Consider the following 21748-nt stretch of genomic DNA (forward strand, 5'->3'; position numbering starts at 1 on the left):
ATAGGCTTGTTTTCTCCTCCTGCATAAAATTAGTGCAGTTTTAAGATTGCTGATCTATAAAAATCTTGTACATTAAGCTTTGTGCAGTGCTTAAGTCTACACTACAACTGATTTTCTGTACTTACCATCCTAAGAACACATTTTGTTCCAACCCTGTTTCAATTCTGTATATTAATTTTGTTTCGTTACAAGCAAACTCTTTTTTCTAATGGACATACCAGGTGATGACTATATATCTGGTTCATTGTGAACATTTTTTTTTTTAATTTCAGTGTGAAAGATAAATCCAGTTGAATTTAGGTGCAAGAAGTATTTTGAGGTGCACTATTTGAAGAGATTGCTTGATATAGTTGCCATGAAGATTAACACAACTAGATTTCATTGATCTTTTTCTCATTTATATTCATTTAATTTTTATGATTTCTTCTGAATTGAGTGCTTATATTTAAGTAATAAATGCTTTTACATGTGGGTGATATACGACTGTGTTGGAAATCCATAGTTCCACTGCAAACTTAATGGCTCTTTGAATGAACACAGTTAAATCACTTCCATTATAATTCTATTTGTATCCTAAATATTTTCTTTGAAATATTATATTTTACTCTGTAGGAATTGTACATGGAATCATTACTGGGTAAAGTGACCAAGAGCCTGATCTAAAGGCAGCAAAATAAACTCACAAGGCGTGATAATACAGCATCACATTTTAGCATTAAAAACGAACTTGAAAGTTTTGAAAGACAGTTTGGTGTTTGGCTTTTCCATGAGGGAAAATACTGCTTCTAAATGAAAAAATAAGCAGAAACTTGCATTTTTTTTTTTCCTGCTGCTTTCCTGTTTTGTGTGGTTTTTCTCATATTTCCAATAGGCTGACCTATATTCACAATTAAGAAAAAAATCAATACTTCTCTACAATGTGGACTTCTGACAGTGGAGCTTGCTGTTGATTAGTGGCTCTTGTATTACTACACGATTTACTGTCTAGTTTTGGAATGAGGATGTTGTAATATAAGCAATTTGTAAAATTTAATTAGATATTTAAGGAAAAAAGAGATGCAGGAAAGTAATTTGTGTCAAAAGCTCTGAAAACCTAATATTAGAGTGTATTACTAATTCTTGCAAGTGTGTGTGTATGTTGTCTGCATAACCCCAAGACATGGGAGGTGTGTGCTCAATGCTTAACCCCATTTTAAATTTACCTAGTGGTTCAGTAATTGTTTAGGTCTTGTGTGGGTGTTAAAGTGTGAAAAAGGCATTTATTGTGCCTTGTTCCTCAGAATGTTTTAAAGTACTTTAAATCTATGAAGTTTGACATATTTGTCTAAATTGAAGAACAGTACAGGTTAAACACAATTACTGACCACATCAATATTGTTCTTTTGTAATATGTCTTCTACATGAATGTATCCTGAAATTTCATATTTGCATATTGCAGGGTTTGAGAAACAAACCAAAGAAAACAGGACATGTGAAACCAGACCTCATAGATGTTGATCTTGTAAGAGGTAGGTCTTGAGCTAGAAAAAGACGAATTTCTCAAAATAAATAACTGCTGTCCCGTGTCTTGTAACAAGAATGAATTGCTAAGTATTTACCTGTCCCCAATACAAAATCAATCAAACAAAAAAACCAACAGCCCTACATAACTCCTTTAAAAGAAGATAAATAGGAAATGTAGGTAAAAGATGAGCTCTAGAAGTAAATCAAAGGCTTAAAAACTTGATTTAAATATTGTCAAGTAAAAATTTTTGAATAAAGGAAGTATGTGGATTACCATGGATCATAGTTGTGGAGTTATTAGTTCAGAAATCTACAATTTCCAACGCATTCAGACTTCTTTCACATCTTCTGACGCCTAGAGGAAAGATTATGTTGAAATTTCAGGAGAGTTACTATTGTATATAATATAATATACATTATAATTGTTAATTATAATTGTTACAAGTGTTACAAAAATGTAATATAATTGTCACAATTGTATATAATCGAATATTTCTTTCCTGTTTTCAATAACGAAACTGCAACTGAAGGTCAGATAATATGACTTTTCAGAAAGTCTTTATTTAATCTTTCTTTTTATCTTTATTTAATTTTCCTTATGCCTCACAAAGGCAGAGGAAAGTGTCACTTATGTTTTTTTTTTTTTTTTTTTTCTTCTTCCACGAGCCCAGCAGCCAACATGTTCTCTTGAATCCATTCTGGTAGTGCTCTTTGAATTCAGCTCTAGAATTAACTGAAGCAAACTGCTGTGCTCGCACCCAGAGCTGGCCCACTGCTCCCAGGCCACTTTACCTGTTCAGCAGCTGGTCTGGCTTGATCTTCACTAGCAATCGTGTAGCCATTCTCACACCTCCACGCAGTTGCTGGCACTCAGACCCCCCCCAACCACATGTATGCACACAGAATGGAGCCCCTCAACCAGTAAAGAGTTAGAAAGGGGGCTGATAAGACCATAGGATGGATTTTGTTGATCAGACATATGTCATGGCCGGGCAACAAGTGTACTGACCAGAAGCTATTTACACATGACCAGCCTTTTTGTTTTTTTGGTTTTTTATCCCTTTAACCCTCAGTTTTCCTATACTTGTTCCTTCTAACTCAGGATATTCTACGATTCTGTGATTATAGGGGTAACCTGGCAGGGCATTATTTGGGCTTCCCTTCCTGCCGTTTTCTCTTTGAGCCGATATGCATGGGTGTGCAGATGAGCTTTTATCACATAACCTAACAATATAACTTTATTTTTTAATGTGGGGTTATAAGATAAAGAAGCAAAGTGGAATAAAATTTGAACTTTAAAGAAGCAGAACTGAAAACTAAATATTAGTAAGATTTAAGGAGCAGCAGTAGACCACCTCAATACAGGAATATACTTGAATAACATTTAAATAAATGACTGCTCTGCATAGATGCTTAAGTTGGCATTACAGTAGCTCCTATATCGGCACTATTTTACATTTGCTAGTACAAAGCTTACTAATGCCAATTCAACTTGTGAACAAGGTGGGAATGCACAGCAGCATGCAGTAGTTGCCTTTTTTAAGCACTAGCCTCCAGCATAGTTTGTCACATACCTGTTAGCTCTGAACAAATATTACACAGTTTTCTGGCTGTCAGAAGTGGGAATTGTCAGGAAGAAATGGAACTTCCAAAGAAATGGAAGGATATGAGGAGGAGAGAGAACATTTGAATGAGTGAGATGATAATTGGTGTAGAAGAGTCAAAGATGAATTGATCTTTGGGTAACTTTCTTTCTCCTAGAGCTAGCCTTCAGTTTGACAAATACTGTTCTGTACTTCTCAACCTTATTCCACTTTCCTGAATGATGTGGCTAGGGCAGTGTACAGATGTTGATGACATAGATCTATTTGCTGTGTCAGAAAAGGACTCTGCTGTGCCTGCACAGGTGTGTGGAGTTTTCCTGAGACTTCCCGTTGCCTCCTGTCAGGCTTCTGATACTTTGATGAAACAGAATCATTTTAATAATTTATTTTAAAACAGTTTTGATATAGTAGGAAGTGGCAACATTCTGTTATTCACACATTCCAAAGTCTAAGTATTGGTACAAGCTCCTGATAATAACAATCAAGAGGCTACCAACAATTTATACAAGCTGTGGATTGAGGAGATAGTGAAAGGATGGAAGTATGATATTTATCCAAATAGTTGTTTAACTACTGCTCCACTAAATAGCTCTTAACTACTGTGCTACTTAGCATCTAAAGTTATTAGCTGTAACATTGAGATACGTACAAATTTCTTTTTTTCCCTTTTTTTTAAAGGATCTGCTTTTGCTAAAGCAAAACCTGAAAGTCCTTGGACCTCTCTGACCCGCAAAGGAATCGTGAGAGTTGTTTTCTTTCCATTCTTCTACAGGTGGTGGCTACAAGTGACATCAAGAGTCATCTTTTTTTGGCTGCTTGTTCTTTACCTTCTTCAAGGTAGAGTTGGATTACAGGATCAGCTTCGACTGAATGCCTTAGTTTAACCATATAGAAATTACTGTATGTTACTTTGTTCACTTTGTGCTGCTAAGGTTCCTTCCAATAGATTAGATTGCAAGAATGTGTCTTTTTCCTACTTTTCTTTTACATGTATATAAAGAGTATATATGTATATAAAGTTGAAAATTTGAGTATTTCCTCAAAGGCTTTCTTCAGCATTTAGCACACGTGTATGTTTGTCATCTCCATATATAACTTAGGTTTCCAGGACTATCCAATTTAGGGCTGAGAAATGACAAAGAAACATTTGGCTTGGACAGTGTATGCTTTGGAGGCGTGCAGTCTTTCTGGTACTGTGCAGATCAGCCGCTCTTCTGAAGAAACAGGGAATGCTGAATCTGCCTAGGTTGCTTATGCAAGCTAGTAGGATGATTTGTGTGATCAGTTTCCAGTTCTTCTGTGAGTTATCTTGTCACATCAGAGGCAATGAACTTCTAGTTTATACTTTAGTCAGACCTCAGCTATGCTTCTGATGACTAGCAAATGGAGGTACTTCTTGTCCTCTATGCTTCTGCTAATTTTTCCATTTCACAAGGCGGGAGTATGTATCTTATTTTTTACGCTTCCTAGATTAGCAGTTGCCCAAAAGTCATTTTATAACAAACAGAAGGAAAATCTCAGCTTTTAAATATGATGATGAATCTCAAGTTCTAGTAATTAGACTTTGTGCTCCTCTTAATTATATGTGATATCTAAGAGGAAAATGAGAAAAGGAAGAATGTAATACAGTGAGTCAGTATCTAACAGCATGAAAAGCAGTGAGAGAATAAGTGTATCAGAAATGTGTACAACAAAAATGGAACAAGCTTAATGAAAGTTGGGAGCAATTTAAGTACTCTGAAAAGCTGAGAAGTTTTCCACTGATAAGTGGAAAGTGGTAAGTTTTCCACTGAAATCCAATTAAAATATGATATTCGTTTCCAATTTTGCCATCAGTCCTTGTAGTTATGAATCACTGCGTCTTTTGAAAATTGTATCTAAAATTAGGAATGGAAAAAAAAAAAAAGCACTTCTTGTGTGAAGAGGTTAGTGGCTATAAAATTAATTTCACAGTGCCGGTGCCCTGAAACTTGAAATGCATTGACACACACTTATGTGACCTATCAAAACTTCACTCTATCCCAATTTATGAGATAGGTCCTTAAGAATTATTACTGCATGCATTAACCTTTGTGTATACTATGGTAAGTATTCCATAGTGTTATTTTTACTTTATTCATGGTAATATAGATAGTGAGATGCATAAGTTGTAATTGGTTCATCACCATGTTCATAGGTTGCTTATTCTGGGAAGCACCATTATAGTCATTTTTTGTGTTCCCAACCTCACATTTATTTTTGAAAATGTACACACACTCAAATTGTGGAGCCTTTTTAAGACTCTAGAAGCAGTAAAATAAGACTAAATGCAAATTCTTTAGAACATTCATTACAGAGCTATGTTGCAATTAATGCTTTGTCCCTCAAATTTCTTGGGGATCTATAATTTAATAAGGGTATAGTTTACTTGGAAAGTATGCTCAGTTATTTATTTCATATAAAATTACTAAGTCAGTGCTGAAACATCCATAATCTATCACGAAAACTTAACAACAAAATACTTCAAATTCTGGTGGCCATACTTCTGCCCTGAATCTGCATTTTCTTTTGTAGCACAGAATTTCTGTTGTCATGAGATTCTCATAGACACTGTTGTAAACTGGAATGACTTCATTATGGTCATATATTAAATATATATATATATTAAGTTTAATTATTTAATTATGAAGTATTTTCTATAGATTTATGAACTGCCATTAATTGGAATTATTGTTTTGAAACCTTTAGCAGAATACTTGCTGGTGTTTATGTAAGTCTGTAGAAAAGAATTCTTTCATGGACTGTAGATTTAAACTGCAGATTACATTTGCATTTGTTTACTTTAGTATAAAGTATGATTAGCAGAATGAGTGATAAGAGAACTACAGAGAAATGCTTTTGTTCAAGGTCATGGAACAGGCCAGTGAACTAAGGTAGAAGTAAAATCTTTTCCTTCTGACTCCTTATCTATTTAGATCATACCACTACCTCGTTTTTAATTTTAAAATGTTTCTGTATCCTAATAGGAAGACCAACATTGTGTGAAATTATAGTGTGTATCTCTTCTGTGTATTTTTGAAGTATGAAACAAAAAACTTGAATATTTATAACAATTATTAATATTAATGGTGGTAAGGTATATATGAATGTAAGAGTTTTTAAGCTTCTTGGTAGTACAAATATTTCAAAGTTTTCAATACTAAGAAATAAATGCATTTTGGTCTTTGAAATGTACAGTTGTTTGCTTTGATACAGCTTTTTGCTCTACATGAAATATTTTTTTCTGTTTCACAAAATAAAGCAGTGTCATTTAGAAAAATACCAATCCACTATAAATAAGTGGAGGAATAATTAAAAGTGGTAGAATAAATTGTGGTTGGATGCCTTGGATATCCTAGGGTAATCCTAACCACAGTGTATTGGCACGCTATGCAGAAGTTCTTCAGTTTCCTTCCCATCCTACTGACTGGGAGGTTGGTAACCATTTTCTTAAATTGATGTGAAACTTCATGGTGGGAGCCTGCGATCTATAAATTTTAATCTTCTGGAGGAATCTTATTTCTTTTAGATAACTCTGCTATGATAAATGGTTTTTACGTAGCAGAAGAAATTGCATGGTGAAGTTTAAAATTATTTTGTAGAGGCCAACTCCTGTAAATCATTTCAAATGGATCTATAGACCTTGGTATACTTGGAAATATATACTTATTCTAATTGTATGGTAGGAATCAGAGTTGACTATTTATTTACACCTTGTACCATACAGATCTATCTTTAAATGTGAGAAACTCAGATAAACTCATTTAGAAAGAGGTAATGATATCTGAGTACACACCAAAAACTCAGTCCATGTAGAGTAATAAACACTTCAGGGTATTTTTTTTTTATCTACTACATAAAATATAACTAAGGGAAGAGAAACCTTAAAAACAACAACAAAAACAAGATAGAACTTATGTCTCCATCAGTTTTTTATTTAAGAAGAAGACTGGAAAATTGGGAAATAGATTACCATGATAAAAAATAATTCCATTGTTTTGTACTTTCATCTTGTTTCTAATGTTGGTTAGCTTACAAGAGAGAACTTTGTGAAAAACAAGTTTAATCTCTTGTTAATGGAAAACATCACATCCAGGTTGTGTTAGGTGTGGCTTTGGGTGATACAGTTGGGGTGTTTGAATGTTGCACATCCTCTTGTTTCAGAACACGGCACTTCAGACCCTACAGGCAGAGGGTGACAAAAAATATACAGTCAGCTGAGAAAAAGAAAGGGTTGCTGTCTCTGTCTGCCACATGCTATTGACTGATAGGAAGCCCGTAAAAAGGATTTCTAAGCTGTAGAAGTGTTTGGTCTGCACATACAGGAGCAAAAGAGCTCTGTGGGTGTTGGCTGCACATGAGGAGCTGGTTATAGGGCTACACAATTAACAGCTATGGAATTGGAAGTGCCCCTTTTCCAACCACAAAAGCTAGTTGGAGTCCAGGTCACTTCAGCCGGACTACCTCGCAATTTACATGGTTTGTCTTTGATCTTTTCTTGTTACTAGAAAAGATACACACAAGTATATATGAAATGTATTTGTAGTTGCACTTATGCATATCTGCCCGTTGGCATGGGAACTTTTCTCCTTTGCCTGGAGCATGGAGCTTGAAGTGGTTTCTGCTTGAGGCTGCAAAGAACTTCTAGTCACTAATCTGTTGATCCTTCCCGTCTCAAAATAGATGTGTGGTTTCACAGAGCTGGGAGTTAGCTGAGCTTGGCAGGCACCTCCAGAGATTGTCCAGTCCACCCCCCTCAAAGCAGCATCAACGAGAACAAGCTTCTGAGGGCCGTGGCCAGCTGGGTACTGAGTGCCTCCAAAATGGAGGGGCCACAACCAGTCAGGGCAACCTGCTCTTGGTTTGGTGGCTCCTGCACTCACTGAACTTGTTGGACTGTGCTGGGTCATTTTTAGCTATACAGAATTACGGGTATCTGGGTTGCTGTAAGGGTAGCATTTGCTTTTTACCTCCTACTGAAGTTTCACCTTGAAGGTTTAAATTCCTGTCAGACCTAGCTTTGTGAATGCCTCCCCCTCCCTCCCTCTCTCCTTACTTAATTCTGCTATGTTTTTTGAGCAATATGTGTAATATCACAAGTGTAAAAGAAAAGATGAGTGTTAAGATAAATAGGCAACTTGTTTAAATCCCCATTACTGTCTATTTCATTGTAGTTGTCATTCCATTCGCTGAATTGCATGGGTGGGTTTAAAACGCAGATAACAGACTACATGTGACCGTTCTGATTTTGAGAAAAGCCATATAGCAAGTTGGCTGTTTCAGATATTTCAAATATTAAACTCAACTTCATCTTCCTTCTTTTCCAGTTGCTGCTGTAGTGTTATTTTATACAGCCCAGAGCCCACATAATATACCTCTGACTGAAGTAATTGGGCCAATATGGCTCATGTTGCTACTTGGAACTGTGCATTGTCAGATTGTTTCAACACGAACTCCTAAGCCACCCCCCAGCACAGGGGTTAAAAGAAGAAGGTATAGTCTATATTAAAGTACTTATTTAGGATTGTTAAACTATTCTAAAGAACGTACGTGAAAAATTGTAAGGGTTTACAGTCTCTGCTTTGCAAGAGATGAGAAAATGAGGCTCTGTTTTTATCAGAAACTTAAAAATGGGTGCTTAATTGGTGCTCTAACTTTTATGCATTTACTAATTTGTGCATTGCTTTATTTGACTTCTAATGCACTGAATCTGATATTTTGCCTCAAAGCAGCTTGCAACTGGTGGAGTGCCAGTATCTGTGTGATACTGACCAGTGACCTGACAGAAATGTACATTAAAAGAGATATTTGAAACATAGACCTTAAGTCTTCCAGCACTTCGTTATGGTTTGGTACAATGAATTGTCCCATTATGATGGGGAAACCTGCAATAGTGAATTTTGCAGTTGTTAGCTTCTGAGATGAAATATATCTTGAGTTTTAAGTGTTATGATAATGCATAACTGTTTTGCCTGGTTTTATTAAATGGAGTTTGTTAAATTGACATGATAAGCCTTTAGCAAAATATTTTGAAATCTTGCTTGTTTCTGCATGCTTAAAACTGCTGAATGCATTATAGACCTACTAGATTGCACTTATAAAGCTACCTTCCAATTTTAATCTCTTCTGATGAAGGAAATTAAGGAAAGCAGCACATTTGGAAGTACATAGGGAAGGAGATGGCTCTAGTACCACAGATAACACACAGGAGGGAACAGTGCAGAGCTACGGTACAAGCACCTCTTACAGTATTGGCGCTGTCTTCAGAGATATCTGGCATGCCGCTTTCTTTTTATCAGGGTTTGTATTTATTCAAGGCTACATATGTGTTAGATATGCACTATCCCTTTTCTAAAGAAGTAAACATTGATCTAATGATTAGATAAGCTTTTGTTGATCCAGTTTTTGTTAATAGTACTCAGCTCAGTGTTTGAACATGTCATGTGTTGATCTATTTCTTTCACTTCTGCAAATGCTGATGCAATAACTTTGAAGAGATACAGATTAACTTTTGTTAGTCCCCTGATATTTGTAGGACTACTCTGTGTAGACAACGCAGTTTCTCAAATTTAATCCAATGAAAAAATCAGACTTTTTCATTTTGCTTTGTTACATCAGCTGCTCTGAGAGAATGTGTGTGGAGCTCCATGACTGTCATGAAATCACATACTTTTTCTGAAGGAAAAGCCTTCAGGATTCAAATAAGCACAATTACTTAGTTTACAAATAAATATAAAAGATGCATTTTCTAATGACTGAAACCTTGTTACTTTTCAGTGAGATTTTGCAAATGATTGATCTGCTAATTCAATGCTCTAAAAAAAAAGTAGGGCTTTAAAAAGAAATAGTAATTCAGTAGCAGCCAGTGTTCAAGATGCAATATACATACAGCATTGTGAGTGCTGTATGTCAGCATTTATTAGCAAGAAAGAATATATTCAAAATGGCACAAAGTTAAGAAAAGGGATACTGCAAGTGATTTAATTGATGTTTTGTTGTGCATGGTGCATCTTAAATATTGCAACACTAACATGTCTGTCATACCTGTGATATGTGCTCGTAACCTCTGGTAAAGTTTATTTTGTATTATTTTACATTCTGGGAATATCTTGTTGAAACTCTGAAGTTTTAAAAATGTTTTAAAATATTGCAAGAATGCATTTGACTTTTCTCTGTGTAGATTAAGCTATCTTTAACAAACTATGAGTAATAGTAGTCGACACCACTGCTGTTCTTTTGTGTAAACCCACATCTAAATAGATTGGTCTAAACACATTAATTTCTGGTATGTTTGGATTATAATCTTGTAAGCTCTTTGAATGTTTTCAATTCTATGAAGACACTGATTTTCAGTAGAAGAAAGATTGTTGGTAGACTCATTTTCTTCCTTGCCTTCTGTGTCTTGGGCTCACAAAGAGTGTTTTCAATTGAGAAGAGATATGTGGTACTTGCTCAAACCATTTAAAGAAAGGTGCTATTTGTAGATGTTAAGATGTTAAGATGTATACTTAGTGTATACAGCATCTCCAAAGCATACAGAGCATAGAATGACTGAGGATGCTGTAAGTAGCCTTTAGTCACTTGTTGCCTCTTCACTGTAGAGGCACAGTTTGTATGTCTGAGAATGAACCATATTAGGAACTTGTCTATCTGAAAAATAACCATTTTTTCCCCAGGAGTTCATGCAGATCAGTTTCTTCATATATATAAATAAAAATAAATATATATATATATATTTTTTCCATGGTCATACAACAGTTTTGTCAGCAGAGTGGGACTGGGAATGAGGAGACAGGAGCACAGTGTGGAGACTGATATTGCTGAGGAAGTTCTCTTGAAATCCCAGTGCCAGGAAGCTGTCCTTGTTTGAATTATGGAAATCTTTAACTTCTAAAATGTTCTGCAGCTTTAATAGGAAAGAGAGTTTTTTTGATCAATTCCAATGAAATAGATGGGAATAGAAGCCTAATGCTTCCTCCAGCTAATTCATAAATAAGACTAAAAGTTCTTCCTCACTTAGCATTTGCAGATATTCAACATTTGTAAGACCTTTTTGGATTTATTCAAGGTGTTGTCCAGTTTTGCTCTTCAATACCTTTAGTTCTAACATTAAATCTTTAGAAGTTGGTTAATGATAGGAAAGTACGCGCTTTTATCAGTTAAGGAAGTAAATCGTTCATAATTCTTTTTTTTTTTTTTTTTTTTTTTTTAACTCACTGTAGTGTGTTTAGTTTAATTTGGTAGTTTAAGCTGAAGCCCACATTTATGCATTTATTGTGTGGAGACTTAAATTTAGGGATTCTTACCAAAAATATCATTGATTTCTGCATTAGAAACGAATGAAATTTTACTTGAGTACCTGTTTTTCAAAATGAGCTTCAGCTGATTAGTATTTCTCTCACTTGCTTTTTTAAGTCCTATCTGAAAAAAGTATGCATAAGTATATACATGTATTTCACTTTTTATCCGTTTTTACTCAATTGTTTGAGGCTACTTCTTCCTAGTAGTTTTCAAATGTGAAAAATTGGCTATTTTTTTTCCAGAAAATGTGAAATGAAGGCATGATATTCTCCCCAAGTCACACTTCCTTTCACACCGTTTAAAAAAAAAATAAAATAAAAAAAAATTAATGTGTTAAAAATTGGCCTCCTTGGGTTCTTGGTTCCTGCAAAGAATTTAATCTCAGTGCTACTTCATATCTTTCCTTAGTGCTCCCAGCTGAACTTGCTGAAGCTTATAATTTCACAATAAGTTGTTACTGAAAGACTGCTACTTGCTTTATTTGAGAAGTTGAACAGCATTTTTTCCCATTAAGTAATAAGCTATGCTTTCTGTCTGTCTTATTTTCATTAACTTAGCTAAACAAAGGCATTATGGAATAGCACAGACATAAAGTTCTAGCATGTTTACTGTTGATGGTTTGACACGTTTGTCTAAAGCCTCAGTAATGTCTTAAATGGTCTTCCTAGTGGCTTTCGAAAATAAGAACTATGTTTGTATGTGAACTAGCACAGTGGTAATCTGCAAATAGGAAGAGGCTTACTAACTGCACCAGCACAAAGCATACAATCAAGCATCTTGCTGTCTCTTTATCTCTGTAAGCTTATAATAAAACTTAATCCATGCAAATATATAAAAACTATAAAAAAGTTCTTTTTCTGCTGATTTTGTACTCATTTCTAAATAACATCAACAGAGAATTTTGGGAATAGGTAAGGGAATAGTAGGTAAGTTCTTTAACTTCCTACAAGAGCTTCCTATAAGGGAAGTAGGGCAGCAGGTTTTTAAGGAGTAATAATAATAAAAATGCTGTTAGTTTTTTTTATTAATAAAGTGTAAAGGAAGGTGGAACGAGACTAAAGAAGGTAAAGGAAGATGAAAAGCCTCAGTAACATTGCCTCTTCTGTTCGTTATTTTGTTCATGTTCTTAAAAAAAAAAAAAATAAAAAAAAGTGGATTGTTCCTTTTAGGACTTTTCCCATAGCGCAGCTCTCCCTAGCCATGTGTGTGTTCAGGTTGCCACTGAATACTGAAGAGAAGGAATACCTTCTCTTGGGAGGCATTTGAGGCAACTATCCCAGTTTGTATGACGTACATATTAAAGAGGAATTTAATCTTCTGCCCTGTAATCCAAGCTCTCACAGAACGCTTCACTCTTTAAAGAGAAGGGCAATGCATCCCTATAGGAGCAAATTAATAATCAGGCAGATTCTTTATAATTTTTCCAACTCTGTGTTTAATGTTCTTTTAATAAGGATATAAATCAAATTTCCAGATTTTTTTTAAACTTTTTTACAAGTGTTCTGGAAATCAAACAAATAGAAGATTTTCATTGCTTTCTGGGTAAAGACTTCTCATGTTATTTCCTTTGAGATAGAGAATCTTAAGTGAAACTCAGCTTTGAAGTAATCTCTGTTGATAAGGCAGCAAGCTGCTATTCCTTTTTCATTCCTTCATTTACTATGCTTTCTAATTTGGAAATGTGATCCTACAAACTTTTGCTTTAAGAGACTTTTCATGCCATTAGATGATGCTGCTTCTACATTTATTGACTAGATAATGGCCTCGACTTTTAGAAAATGCTATGGAAGGCTATTTAGTGATATTAGTAGGCTTCTCTTAAGAATAATAATACTTAAGCATATACTTGTGATTTGAAACGAGCTTAATTATTGTGTTTGTAAGATATATTGAAATATGTTACTGAGGTGTTACAGGATAATGTGGGAAAGAGTAAATCCCGTTGTGTTTAGCAGACTCATTAATAAGCAGAGTGAATTTAAAACAAGAAATCTGTGGAGAAAGTACTAAATGGAGCATGTCTGTTTGCAGCTTCAAGAAGTGGCACATTTGCTTTGAATTAGTAACACAAAGAAACTTTTAACTTTTTTTTTTTATGACAGAATAGAAAAAAGCTCATTTACATTTGGGGCTTGTGGTTCTTCTGTTGCCAAAATTGCTGTGAAGTTTTAGCTGTAAAACACGGGTTTCCTTTTCTCTTTTCTCCATAGCTTATTGTAGAATTTTCTTTCAGACAATGTTTGCTTTGTAATGGCTAAGAGTAATGAGTATTAATGAGAAGATTATAAAAAAAAAATAATTACAAATATTGCATCAAATGCTAATTTTTATTATGTATTAGTTTATGTTTTGTAGTTTGTAGAACTAAAACATGGGCTGAAAAGGGTAAATGGGATTAGTCTGGAAAAAAAGTCAGAGAATCATTAATTTAATGCTTTCATTTGTTTCAAATCTAGATCTAAGAAAGCAAAAAACTCAATAGATAAATCCACTGAGACTGATAATGGCTATGTGTCCCTTGATGGGAAAAAGACAGGTAAAAGCAATGAAGAATGTGTGCAGGCCCATGAACGTCTTTGTGAAGTGGTTAAGCCAGAAGAATTAGGGTGGAGCACTGCAACGGTGAGAGATACCTTCAGCAATCCCAGTCATCACAAAGTAAGTATGCCTCATGGCTGTCAAAACTGGGTTACTAAATTGTCAGATGATAAATAAGCTGTGTTTTTGTGATGCTTTTGATGTATTCTCTTTTACTTTATCCTTAAAAGTATTTTAAACAGGATGCTGGGGCCAAAATGATATTATGTCTTCTTAACTCATTCCTTGTATTCCCAGCCTTTTACTTGTCCGAGGATCCTTACTGACTGCCACCTAAACATTTTTTGTCGTTCTGTGTTTCAATACACAACTTTGTGCTGTCACTTATATATGATTTTTTTTTCAGACCAGCTGAATACACTGTATCTTTTCCCGCCTCTTTGATACTATTGGCATAAATAGGTCTATCTTTATGCTAAAATGGAACAATTTTCACATTACTGGTAATTTTGAGGTTGTTCTGAGTGTTTACCTATGAATTGTCATCCTTTTCTTTTGGTTCATCTCTGTAGAAGAGGAGGAAAGCACAATTTTCCTCTCAGTGAAATAGGCATGGCTGCCCTGAAGTGAGAAATAGGAATGTGATGGAAGCTTAGTAAATGGTTGTGAAAGAAAGGGGAACTTTTAAGTCTGGATCTAATTATCTCTTGGACATACTGTTTTCATCCTACTGTTCTATGAAAACGATTTTCCAAAATATTTTTCCTATTACTGTCATTTGAGCATATATTGACTGCCATTACAGCACTTTTACTTGACTTTGTCTCAGTAGTATTTGCTGTCATTGATCAATCAGAGCAGGATTCTTTCGATCAGAACAGGTAATATCAAATGGAAAAGTTACTGGAAGTTTACCTTTTTTTCTATAAAGGAAAGGCATTCTGTGGGGAAATTCATAGTCAAGCTTTAGTATAATTAAGTCTGGATGAATGTGAAGAAGGTTCATCTCAGGGCAGTAATTTCAGTCTGTTGGTCTGCAGGAAATGTTTCCTCATCAGCAACAGAAACTGAGATTCAGTTGTCTTTGTCAATTGGCTTAGTGATATGGTTTAGTGGAGGACTTGTTAGTGTTAGGTCAGAGGTTGGACTAGATGATCTTGAGGTCTCTTGCAACCTAGAAATTCTGTGATTCTGTGAATTCCAAGCATTTTGTATTCTTGATGAAATTCAACAAATCAAGATTTTTTTTATAAAGTCTTTACAAAAAAAACCTTTACGTATCTGGTGATCTCATAATAAATGAAAATATACATAAAGTTTTGGGCACCTGAACAAATTTTTATTAACCTCTCTTCCTGTTTCTGAATCTTCCTGTTTCTGAAAGGTCTGCTTTCGCTTCAGTTTAAAATCAGGGAAATATAAAGTGGGATAAATTTACAATCCCAGAGTTCTAAAACAAATCTTGGTGCATGTTATGGTTGTTAGCATTTGCCTCTTCTTTCTTTGTACCATGTATATTGATTATTAAGTGTGATGGTGTCTGCTATCACAATTTCATATTTTCAAATCTTTTGGATGTTTTGAATTTAAGCCTTTAAAATATGAATGCCAGAAATGTTCTTTAGGAACAATGAACTAGCTGTTCATTGGGAAATGTTTATTTGATACTATGATTTTATTTTATAATGGCTGCTGTACCACTTATTTTTTAGAATTGGAAATACTTTAATATCTAATTTAACCAGGTGTATATATACTGTTGTAGAAATAAATTGCTTTCAATAGTTTAGAACAAGACTAGGAAAGTATGAGTGTATGTCTTACTAATGCTATATTTCTTGCACTAGGATGCTCACAGAACTGTGACAAATTTATCAGATGAAGTTTCTAGTGAGGAAGGGCCTGAAACTGGATATTCGTTACATCGCAATGTAGAGCGCACGTCGAGTGACTGCACACTTCGAAACAGGAAATCTCATCATTATAAGAAACACTATCCTCTGGAGGTATAGTCTTTTTTGTTGCATTTCTTTGTGAATTGTTAAAACCTCTTGGTTTCTCGTTGAGTATATATTTTTCAACCTTTTTTCTCCTATACTGAATTTTAGGAATATAATAATTGGAGGCCGTGGTACTAGGGGAGAGGGACATTTTCAAATGTCAGAATTTTGTATTTAAGAGTTTTTTATTTAGTTGATTAGAGCTTCATCCTATTTTTCAATTTGTCATTAAGATCCTAAAATATTTTCTGTAGCTCTTGCATCAAATTTTAGCTAACTCCTTAATAATTAAATTCTATAGAAACTTGATTTGTTACAAAACCAGTAGTAATTGGCAAAATTCAAATTTTCATCATGCTACTGCTGCTTCATCTCTCCATTTACTTCACATTTTAGATTCACTAGCCTTCTTGTGAGCAAACCCAGCAGACTCTACCTCTGAATTTTCTTTCCTTCATGTTTATTGAAAGTCATTAAAAATATTGTCTTGAAATCTCAACAAAATTGTGATCATTGTATTGCAACAAACACACAAAATGCTGAAATTTTAAGAGACTTGATGACATCAGAGAAAAGAGGACGAATCCCCTGATTCTGTGTTAGTGGAATCCTTAGTAGTAAGGATTCAGACACTGAAAGACGAAGGTGTGTGTAGGGAAGGTGCTTTCTTTCTCTCTCCCATGCATACAGTTGTGCTCTCTTGCTCACTTTGAGTTTTAAAGAGTTTACGCTCTTTTTACTGATGGTGTGCAACTTAACGGATTTATGAAACTTTTTGGTGTGTCACTGGTTTTTTGTTTTAAGGTTATTTTTTTTTCCCCTAGGACTATGAGAAAAGAGTGTAAAGAGTAATTTTGGCTCTGGCAAGAGTCCACTTATAGGTGGGTTTAATAGGCAGAGCATCATAAGAAAGGCTTCTACCTGATACAACCAACGTTGTCTTCGAAGGGTTCAAATAATTACTTTCTCTGATAATGATTGCCATGAAGTTTAAGCTTTGCACATTAGCAAACTATCTAATTTTCTCTTCTTTCATTTATTTCTCACAAACTTAGGTTAGAAAAACACAGAACGCTAATTCATTTAACGGTTTAATGTCTTATGCATATTTGGTTCAGGCTAACTGAACAGGTACAAGCTAACTGAACAAGCAGGTACTTGGAAATATTTCAGTTTCGTATTACAGAAGATGTCTCTTGACTATGTACTACTGCAGCCAGAAAGATGTGATTATAATCAAATTTATCTTAAATGTATGTTTTCCATAGGCTGCTTCAGAGCTTTAAAACTTAAAAATGTTGGCTAGGGAAGACTGCGTCAATATCTTCAGAAACTGAACAGACCACATTTGCTCTGAGTAGCTTTGGCAGTAGTGCTTTATACTTGTTCCCCATTTACTTCTTTGATGCCATGAAAGAGGAAGCTTTTAGTTTTTGTTACCATCTCTCCTCCCCCCCCCACATGATTACAAAGGAAATGAAACAATAGTTTTCGAATCTGTGAAAGCTTTCTTTGTATTTAAAAAATAAAAATAAAATAGTGAAGTCAGTGGATATGCTCTCAACTTCTGTCCTGCATTTCCTTTATTTTTGTATTTACTTGTCAGTTTTTTAATGTTCTTTATTCAGATACTTTTTAATGTCCTTACTTTATTCACTCAATGATACCTTATAGTGACTGTATTCTATAAAGAATTTTTTTAAAGAAAAAAATATCATATACTATCTTTTTTATTGGTGTTATCTCTCACTTTATAAAAGTATGGGAAAGAGTTAAGAGTATTTTTCGAAGTCTTTTTTTTATAAAATGGCCATATAAAGCATATTAAGCAAAATTTTTGGGAAGAACAAGTAACTCTTCTGATGGTAAAGCGTTACAAGTCACATTAAATTAGTAGGCCTGCTGTAATATTATTTGATTATTTTTTCAGTGAAGAAAATTGGGTACGTTCTTGAGATAAACTGTAAGAAAAAATTTTTGCCCTAAAAGGGAATTGAAAATGCCAGATGATGGCGATGAGTAGGATGGTACTGCTTGTAAGACTTCCTACCTGTCTTACAGGAAACCAATTCTGCTAACTCTTGAGAGCAGTTTAAAGGTCTGCATTTTCGTTTAGAAAAAAACATTAAGTTGTCTTATATATTTGTGTTGGGGTATTTAAATCTCCCAAACTTACTATTTTTTCTATAGGATTATCTAAGGTGTGGGTAAAATTTGAATATAATCAGGCACGCTTTTTCCTCAAGTACACTTTGTTTAAAATAATTAAAATTTTATGTATGACTGCAGAACACACATATACCTAGTTTGGGGTATGGTATGTATCTTTTCTCTCTACACCTGATGCATACCTATCTTCAAACAAGTTCACATTCTTTCTTTGAGAAGGTATGTGAGTAGTAAGAACAGTGCTATGTAATTTGGACATGGAGAGTCAACTCCCTTGTTATTATAGGCTGTTACATTTAGAAATTTATTTCTGGAACATAGCAGTCTTTCTTTTAAAATTGTGTCCACACTGCTTGTTTGGAAGTCTATTTGAGTGCCTCAGGTCTTGGATGGCTGGAAATATCTGTTCCTTCTTCCTCCAGGACCTTCTTCCTTCTTGCCCTTTCTAGAGAAAGAGTCCCTTACAGTATGGTGAGCAGTGAGCGTGGCAATACAGTTCTGAATCTGCCAATCTACAACTGAAGTAGGCACAGTCTGCAAATGCCTGTGTGCAGTGTCGCTATACTTAAAGCTTAGTGTTTTGTTCCATATATTCCCAATTTCTGTGTGGAGTTTGAGGGAAACTGTCCCCTAAATCCCTTAATCTTGCTTTCAGCTAGGTTCTCTGTGAATTTATATAAAAGCTGCTCTAAGGAAAAAAAAAAAAAGTATGTTTTTAAGTAGCTGAAGTAGTTCAGCTCAAACAACAAGAGATAAAAGTCAAAATGGCAAAATAATTTAAAAATACTTTGTGAATGAGGTTTTACTCACTGTCACATTTCTGTATTAATTGCAGGTTAGTCTCTATATCCCTAAGCCTCATTAGTGTCTTTTCCATTTTCACTAAAATAATGAAGCTGTAATGTTTTTTGAAAGAGACTTAATAAATCAGAAGTTTGAGATAGAGTTGGAGTCTGTGGCTTGATAATTGCTCCTGACGTCTAAATTAATGAGTTTTTAAAAACTGTAAAATTGTTATTTCCTTTTAATAGTGCATATGATTTGATCCTTCATTACATGACCCTTCCCACAACAAATCAGGGACCACTGCTATTTGTTTGTATGGTGGCTAACAATGTGCAGCGTCTTCAATAAGCACTCCTTCAATAAACATATAATTCTTTCCGATTTGAAAGGTAATGGATTGGAACATCAACAGATAAACGTGAACTCACTGCGTTTCAGCTTTATAATTGTTCTATTATCTGGAGAAAAAGTTGAATACAAAAGCTGCATTAATTGCAATGAATATTTTCAGGATACACCTAAATCAGGTACTAGCTGCAGTTCCCGGTGTTCAAGCTCCAGGCAAGATTCTGAGAGTGCAAGGCCAGAATCAGAAACTGAAGATGTGCTGTGGGAGGACCTTCTACACTGTGCAGAGTGCCACTCCTCTTGTTCCAGTGAAACAGATGTAGAAAGCCCTCAAGTGAATCCATGTGTGAAGAAAGAATACAGAGATGACCCATTTCATCAGGTTGGTGTCCACTATTTTTGACCTTTACAGCACACACATCTTCAGTCTTACCACCTTTATCGTATGTTCAGGAGGCCTGGGAGGATGAACTCCATATTAATTGAAAGTAACAAAGCCAAAGTGATTTGGTAGAATTAAAACAAGGAAAATTGAACTTCTACTACACAGTCATTAATTTGTCAAAGGAAGAGGATATGACAATGTACTGAAAGAGCCTGCAGAGTATTTGAATATTGGAACCTTAGGACAAGTACTCAGTGGATTGTTTCCTATGGTAGATGTTTCTGTCCTTTTTTTTGTCTCTAATGGAATTACTTTTTGTGAGCATGTATCAGGCATTATGTATATGAGGGAAATCAAGAAACAGAAGGAAATATGTAAAATCTTTATGTATGTATTATATACATATGTTACCTGTTTGGCTAACATTATCTATATGTATAGACATATGATATTACATATAATTATAAATTTTTTAGATAAAATATTTATTTTTACCTTAAAACTAAGTCATTTTATTTCTCTTTTTTAATGCTGTTCTGCAGCAACATATTGGCAGTCATTGCTGAAAATTCTAGGGTTTGTTGAGTAACAGCTCAGTAGCAGTCTGCCCTCGGATAATGTTGGACAGAATCCACAGTCAATAGTTAATAATTTACAATCAAGTATTAGTTTTAATTTGATTAAAAAAAAAAAAAAAAAGGATGTCAGACAGTGGTAGTTATGTTTGTAGTACTAGGTTTATCTCTAAATTGCATGCTGCTTGTTAATTTGAACCATTTAAGTAAAGAGTTGTGGAGAATGTGAAATATTTTTCTAGTTAAGCATGTAATGTGTGTTGGCATTGTATACATCAGTGCTAAGGAATGTTATGCAAGAGATGGTATTAATGCTAGCTAAGAAAAAATCTCAAAAGACAGGCTTTTCATTCATAACTAGAACTGAAAATGATATATTTATAATCCTCTTTCTCCCCTCTAAAAAAAAATAAAACACAAGCAAATAAAACAAAACGCCCAAAACCCAGCAGAGATAGCAATTTGGATTTCATGCATGCTTTGCTGTTTAAATTTGTTTTATATCTTTTTGCTTATATTCCATATAAACACTAAAGTGGAAGCCCTTACCGTAAATAATTGAATTGTAGTATATAAATTGACATTGTTTTTCTGCACATTTCTTTCTTTTATTGTAGTTTGCGATTTTTTGAGTTTCAGCTCCTGGTGTTGATACTCCCTCTAGAGGGAGATATTGGGAATATGTGATTAAAAAGCTCCATCTACAACTAATTAATGTTTGTGTTATTTTCCCCTCTAATGGAGAAAAAAAAAAAAAAGAAAAAGAACTGAGTACTTGGCAGTATAGAAAGATTTCAAATAAATACTGATAAAGTAAGTTATACATGTAAAAATAAACAACAAAACCTCACTTTTAATCAGTGACAAATTAAACTGTTAAAAATATGCCCCCAACACTAACCTAACCTTTCTACTACTTTGTTGAACACAGTGAGAGCTGACCAGGCAGGGCTGAGAGCAGTTTTAATCACCTGTAACAGAGAGGAGTGCTCTTTTTACTTCATACAAATACTATATTTAGGACTCTGAGCACAACCAAAATTAAGTTCATTACCTGTTTTTATAAAAGTATCTGTTAAAAATATTTGTCTGTCTAATGACTTTTTTTTTCATCAGCATATTGCTAACAAATACAAGTTGGCATAATGATAGCTTGATATCACTAATTAAATAATTTCCTTGTCTTTCCCAGAGTCACTTGCCTTGGATCCATAGTTTGAATCCAGGACTAGAAAAAATAAGTGCAATTGTATGGGAGGGTAATGAGTGCAAGAAAGCAGATATGTCTGTGCTTGAAATCAGTGGTATGATAATGAATAGAGTGAGTATTCTTTTGCTTTATACAAATACTATATTTAGGACTCTAAGCACAACCAAAAATAAGTTCATTACATGTTTTTATAAAAGTATCTCTTATTGGCATTATGGCTGCATGGCTTATAGCATGGATTACTCACTGCTAATAGTTATAAGACATACGTGTATGGAATCTTAAGTATTGGGACAATAAAATACTTCTTG

The 21748-nt window shown here is 34.4% G+C and overlaps 1 protein-coding gene across 3 annotated transcripts in view; it reads left to right on the top strand.

Annotated features, from left to right (window-relative positions):
- The window catches only part of PHTF2 (putative homeodomain transcription factor 2), a 67573-nt gene that overhangs the window by 28878 nt on the left and 16947 nt on the right, over window positions 1-21748 (top strand). For 2 of the 3 annotated variants that reach the window (XM_084506331.1, XM_084506332.1), the window contains exons 4-11: window positions 1439-1508; window positions 3786-3944; window positions 8453-8618; window positions 9261-9425; window positions 13883-14084; window positions 15812-15970; window positions 19431-19649; window positions 21420-21548. In XM_084506331.1, the coding sequence (XP_084362457.1) occupies window positions 1439-1508; window positions 3786-3944; window positions 8453-8618; window positions 9261-9425; window positions 13883-14084; window positions 15812-15970; window positions 19431-19649; window positions 21420-21548 (1269 nt within the window). The remainder of the gene's footprint in view (window positions 1-1438; window positions 1509-3785; window positions 3945-8452; window positions 8619-9260; window positions 9426-13882; window positions 14085-15811; window positions 15971-19430; window positions 19650-21419; window positions 21549-21748) is intronic. The other variant, XM_084506333.1, reaches the window with a different exon arrangement.

This window comes from Aythya ferina (assembly GCF_964211825.1).
Source record: "Aythya ferina genome assembly, chromosome: 1".
Taxonomy (NCBI): domain Eukaryota; kingdom Metazoa; phylum Chordata; class Aves; order Anseriformes; family Anatidae; genus Aythya; species Aythya ferina.